Genomic DNA, 6069 nt, shown 5'->3' with positions numbered 1-6069 from the left:
GATCGACACTTGAAAACCGTGACGTAAGCACGGTGACGTAGGCCGCCGGTGGCCAATCACCTTCCCGAAATTATTCGTAACGAGCCTGGAGGGAGTTTCGCCTCGGAGGTGATAAAGGGATCGCCGCTGCGCCGCGGAATCGATTTCGTTCGAGAATCACCGCCAGTACACCGCTTCACACCATTCGCACTCGCTTGCTTCAATTCACCCGCTTAGAATCACCGCTCGTGCAAATCGCTTGAACGCTACTTGCAAACCGCTTAAACGTTACTCGCAATCCGCTCTCGACCCCGAATTAGCTTGCGCTGCTAAATTCTCTGCTTTTCGCTGTGATAGATTCAGTGCGCGCTATCACTCACGGCTCTGAACTCTGTAAATAATTGTACACATTAGACTTTGAATATACTTTGTTTTATTTTCGTGTACTTCTGGACTTGCTGTTTTATTTGTGGTCGTCTTTTACCTCGCGCTATCTCGCGCTACCGCGTGCTCTCGAACATTTCTGGTCCTTCGAGCCGGATTCGACCGGCAACCGCTAACTCGGGAGTGCTTCCTCAACGGACGACTGCAGCCATGAGCATGGATCAGAGCGCCTTGTTGAACGGTCAGCACGACATCCACAGGCGCATCGCCCACGCGATGACCAATCTACGGAAGCAGGGTACAGAGAACATCACCCTCGACGCTGTGAGAACTCGCCTCCGCATTCTCGACGACTTGTGGGCCAAGTTTGAGTCAAACCACGATCTCATTCGGGCATGCTACAGAGATCTCTACACCGAGAGTGAGTACTTTAAAACCGATTTCTTTGACACCGTCGAGAATGCGTACGTGCATCAGCACAGCTTGCTCACCACCTACGCAAGCACGTTGAAAGCTGCGTTGCCCCAGGTGCCAGCTGGGCCAGAGCAGGGTGGCGAACGCGCCCCCAAGACCTCGCTACCGCGTATCACGTTACCTTACTTCTCGGGCGCGTACGAGGAATGGCCGTCGTTTCGGGATCTCTTCCTATCGGTCATCGGTGAGAACTCGTCGATCTCGAATACGGAGCGGTTCCATTACCTCCGATCTTGTCTGCGAGGGCCCGCTGAAAAATTAGTGCGTTCGTTAACAGTGACCGGAACCAATTACGACCGCGCGTGGGCCATTTTAAGTAGACATTTCGAGAATAAACGGGAGTTGATACGCTCCAACTTCGCCACGTTTACCGCCGTGGCGAAAATGAAGGGAGAAACCGCTGACGAGCTGAGCCGCATCTTCAACGCCGTCACAACCGCCGTCAATGCTCAGGAGAGCATCGGGAGGCCCATCGAGTCCCATGGAATGGACCTCTTCAATCACCTGGTTGTCGAGCTCTTTGACCAGCGCACGCGACTCGAGTGGGAATCGTTCATCTCCGACTCCGTCGACCCGCCGGAGCACGAGAAGCTCACGGACTTTATTGCGAAGCGTGTCCTTACGCTAAACGCCGCGAAACCGAAACCCGCCGCGAAAGCCTCCGATTCCACTCGGTCCGCGAAGACCCACGTCGCGAAACAAGGGTCTAAAGACAGTGCCAATCCGCAGTGCGCCCTATGCAAAGGAAAACATTCGTTGATGACGTGCAACGATTTCAGATCCAAGTCCGCCACCGACCGAAAGACGGTTGTCGAGACCAGCCGATTGTGTTACAATTGCCTCAGCAATCACTCCGTCGCGAAGTGTCAATCCGCGAAGAATTGCTTCACGTGCAAGGCTCGGCATCAGACGATGCTTCATGAAGCCTACGTCCCCGCGTCGCCGTCCGCCGAGGTCAGCGCGCTGTCCGCCGTGCGTTCCGCTGACGACCGCAAGGCGATCCTCTTCGCAACCGCGCGAGTGACCGTCGCTAACCGCCATGGAGACCCTCATCCAGTGCGAGTCCTCATCGACCAAGGGTCTGAGGTCTCAATTGTCGCTGAATCTCTCGTGCAGCGCCTGCGCCTGCAACGATCTCGCTCCGCCGTGTCGATTTTCGGAATCGGGGGGTCGAAATCCGGGGCAACCCGCGGGAAGGTGACGGTGAGCCTTACGTCCGTGACAACCGGAGCCACGATTAACGCCGTCGCGTTCGTGCTGCCCCGCCTCTCTCTTTACCAAGGCTCGACGACGAAGAGCCCCGCTACGTGGCCCCATCTCAAAGGGCTGCCTCTGGCCGATGCGCGGTTTTCGGCTGGAGACCCGGTCGAGCTACTTCTCGGAGCAGAAGTGTGCTCCACCATCCTCGAAGAGGGCATTCGCAAGGGCGGACCGCTAGCCCCGATCGCGCAGAAGACAGCCTTCGGGTGGATCCTGTCCGGTGGCTGCGGCGCTTCAGCCCTCCACACGCACGGCAGCTTTCAAGCGACGGCCGACAACGAGTTGGCCGATCTCGTGCGCCGCTTCTGGGAGCAAGAGGCAGAGCCCTCCGCTCCCGCCGCCCTCACGCCGGAGGAACAGAAGTGCGAGGACTTCTACGTGCAAACGCACGCCCGCACGGAGACGGGACGGTACGTGGTCCGACTGCCATTCTCCAAGGAGCCAACGACGTTGGCTGAGACGCGCCGACCGGCCAAACGCCTGCTGACCGCAATGGAGCGGAAATGCCAGAGGGACCCCCGGTTCGGCGAGCTCTACCGCCAGTTCATGCGGGAGTACGAGGAGCTGAAACACATGGAGTTAGCTTCCGTTTCTCCAGACCACGAAGTTAAACCTGAGTGCTACCTACCTCATCACGGAGTGCTCCGAGAGCCGAGCACCTCCACCAAGCTCAGGGTAGTATTCAACGGGTCACAACAGACGCCGTCCGGCGAGTCGCTGAACCACCACCTCCTCGTGGGCGCCAATCTGCTGCCCGCTCTGGCGGACGTCTTGATGCGCTGGCGCTGGCACCGCTACGCCTTCGTTACGGACATCGAGAAGATGTACCGGCAGATCCTCATCCACCCGGACGACAGGAAGTACCAGTGCATCCTTTGGCGTTGCACCCTCCTCGCCCTCGTGTGCGCGTAGTGCGTACTGGCTCCTCACGGTAACGTACAGTCTCGCGTGCGCGCCCTTTTTGGCCATTCGGACGTTGCGCCAGTTGGCCCACGACGAACAATCGCGATATCCACAGGGAGCGAGCACGCTGCTCGAGGACACGTACGTGGACGACGTTGTCTCGGGCGCGAACACTTTGTCCGACGCGATCGCCAAACAGACACAACTCCACGGGCTGTGCACGGCGGGCGGGTTCCCGCTTCGGAAATGGGCCGCGAACTGCGACGAAGTGCTGTCGGGAATTCCTCCCGAGCACCGACTCCACCACGAACCGCACTCATGGGAAGACAAAAGTTTTTCCACTCTCGGGCTATTGTGGCACCCGAGCGAGGACACGTTCGCGTTCGCGATTCACCCGCGCTCGGTCGCAGAGCCCACCAAACGACGCGTTCTCGCGGAAACCGCTCGACTCTTCGATCCGCTGGGATGGCTCGCTCCCGTGGTGATTTGCGCGAAGATCCTCATCCAGTCCGCGTGGCTCCAAAGACTCGATTGGGACGACCCGCTTCCCGCCGCCGACGCGCACTGTTGGAGGAGCTTCCTCGAGGAGCTGCCTCTCCTCTCCCGCTTGCGCGTGAACCGCTGGCTGGGCAGCGGAAACGAGGACGCGAACGTGGAGCTGCACGGCTTTGCCGACGCGTCCGAGCGAGGGTACGCCGCGGCCGTGTACCTCCGCATCACCCGGAACGGCACCGTGGCCGTGTATCTGCTGGTCGCGAAGAGCAAGGTGGCCCCGGTCAAGCAGGTGACACTGCCACGGCTCGAGCTCACTGCCGCCGACTTGCTCACATCTCTCACAGATCACACTCGCTCCACCTTGCATTTGTTCACAGCACCCACTTTCCTTTGAACAGACTCGCAGGTTACACTGCACTGGATCCGCGGGCACGACTCCCGCTGGAAAACTTACGTGGCGAACCGCGTGGCCCGCATCCAGCAGAAGCTTCCGGACGCTCAATGGCGACATGTCCCCGGGCGAGACAACCCGGCTGACTGCGCCTCCAGAGGAATCGCTCCAGGCGACCTGATGGACCATCCCCTGTGGTGGACTGGACCCGCCTGGCTCCGCGAGGACCGAACCCAGTGGCCGAGCGAGGGTCGGGAGATGTCCGACGGAGAGCTGCCGGAACGACGAGTCGTGGCGCACGTTGTCACAGAAAAAATCGAGGCCGAGCCCGAGATGCTCCTCCGATTTTCCTCGCTGCACCGGCTTCTACGAGTCACAGCTTGGTGCTCTCGCTGGCGACGCGCCGCTTCCCGCACCACCGCACTCACGTTGCAATCGGAGGAGATTGACGACGCACTATTCCGCTGGCTCCGCGTGGTGCAAACACTGCACTTCGCCGCCGAGATCACTTCGATTTCCGCAAACCGCACCGTTTCACCTCGAAGTCCTCTGGCGAGCCTGAGTCCATTCCTGGACGACCACGGCGTTCTAAGAGTTGGAGGCCGGCTCAAGCATGCCCCGCTCTCCACCGATGAGCGACACCCGATGATCGCACCGCCTTCCTCGTGGCTCACTCGATTAATCATTGAGTCGTGCCACCGTCGGACGCTGCACGGAGGAGTGCAGCTTACCCTTGGCCTGCTTCGACTCCGGTTCTGGATACCTCGGGGCCGCTCCATTGTCAAGCAGCGATTGCATCGCTGTGTCAGATGCACCCGCTGGCGAGCCACGACTCCTCAGCCGCCAATGGGCAATCTTCCGAAGGGACGAGTCACTCCAGCACGCCCCTTCCTCCGGACCGGCCTGGACTACGCCGGCCCGATCCTCATCCGCACGAGCAAAGGCCGCGGACACCGAGCGCACAAGGCCTTTATCGCCGTGTTCGTGTGCCTCTGCACCAAGGCTGTGCATTTGGACGTCGTCTCAGATTACACGACGGAGGCCTTTCTTGCCGCTTTCCGGCGCTTCATCTCCCGGCGAGGCCTTTGCGAGGAACTGTTCTCTGATTGCGGCACCAACTTCGTGGGGGCCGACCGAGCTCTGAGAGAGCTTCTCCGAGCTTCTTCCGCCGACGGCCGTCGCCTTGCTCACGCCGCCGCCACGGAGGGCATTAAATGGCACTTCAACCCGCCAGCCGCACCGCACTTCAGCGGACTGTGGGAAGCCGCCGTGAAATCGACGAAGTTTCACCTCCGTCGGGTTATCGGAGAGACCACGCTCACGTTCGAGGAGATGAGCACCTTCCTCGCCCAGGTCGAAGCCTGCCTAAATTCCAGGCCGCTGCGAGCTTTGTCCGACGATCCGGACGACCTATCCTCTCTCACCCCAGGACACTTCCTGATCGGTGCTCCTCTCCTGGCTGTTCCCGAGCCCTCCTTGACTGACACGGCTGAGAGCTCACTTTCCCGGTGGCAACACCTCCAAAGGATGCGCGATCACTTCTGGTCTCGATGGTCGCGCGAATATGTAAACGGGATGACCGCACGCCCGAAGTGGCTCAAACTCGAGGATGCGCCTGCCGTCGGATCTCTGTGCCTGGTGCGAGCCGAAAGCACACCACCGAGCCGATGGCCACTAGCCCGCATCATTCGATTGCACCCCGGAGACGATGGCATCATTCGAGTGGCGACAATTCGCACCGCCACGTCAGAGCTGGTTCGACCACTATGCAAACTCGTGCTTCTTCCCGGAGCTGAGGACCAGCCGACGCCGGAGGATGCGTGAGCCCATCGACACTCTCCGTCGCTTAATTAATTTTAGAGGCCTTCCGCCTGCATTCTCTCTCGTTCACGTCGTGTAATCGTCCTTCATCGGCCCTCCGCCTCAACTTCACCTTCCGTGCGACACACAAATTCACTTTCACGTATCACTTCACTTCTCACATGTCACCGAATTCGCGTTACGTGCATCGCGAATGTTTATGTGTCTCGCTCGAGATTACCACGCGTTGTGATACTGCGCAGCCGCGCCGCGCCGCCATTGCTCGCCAGCACCACGCGCCGGAATCGCGATCACGGTGAATCGATCGAAAAATCGATATCCTGCCGCGACGTCGGTCGCACCGTCGAGCGCACCATGTTTCG

The 6069-nt window shown here is 59.9% G+C and overlaps 2 protein-coding genes across 2 annotated transcripts; both read left to right on the top strand.

Moving 5' to 3' along the window:
• The first annotated feature begins 573 nt into the window (after positions 1-573).
• On the top strand, positions 574-3009 carry LOC139783838 (uncharacterized). Its single transcript, XM_071722993.1, has one exon. The coding sequence runs from the start codon at positions 574-576 to the stop codon at positions 3007-3009; it is 2436 nt and encodes an 811-aa protein (XP_071579094.1).
• A 1135-nt stretch (positions 3010-4144) lies between these two features.
• LOC139783837 (uncharacterized) lies at positions 4145-5710 on the top strand. The gene has a single exon (XM_071722992.1). The coding sequence runs from the start codon at positions 4145-4147 to the stop codon at positions 5708-5710; it is 1566 nt and encodes a 521-aa protein (XP_071579093.1).
• The last annotated feature ends 359 nt before the right edge of the window (positions 5711-6069 follow it).

This window comes from Temnothorax nylanderi, unplaced genomic scaffold (assembly GCF_030848795.1).
Source record: "Temnothorax nylanderi isolate EJ_2023f unplaced genomic scaffold, tnyl_v1.0 TNYL_tig0548_pilon, whole genome shotgun sequence".
In the NCBI taxonomy this organism is placed as follows: Eukaryota; Metazoa; Arthropoda; class Insecta; order Hymenoptera; family Formicidae; genus Temnothorax; species Temnothorax nylanderi.
The sequence above is the reverse complement of the archived record's forward strand: the minus strand, read 5'-3'. Positions and strand labels throughout refer to the sequence as shown.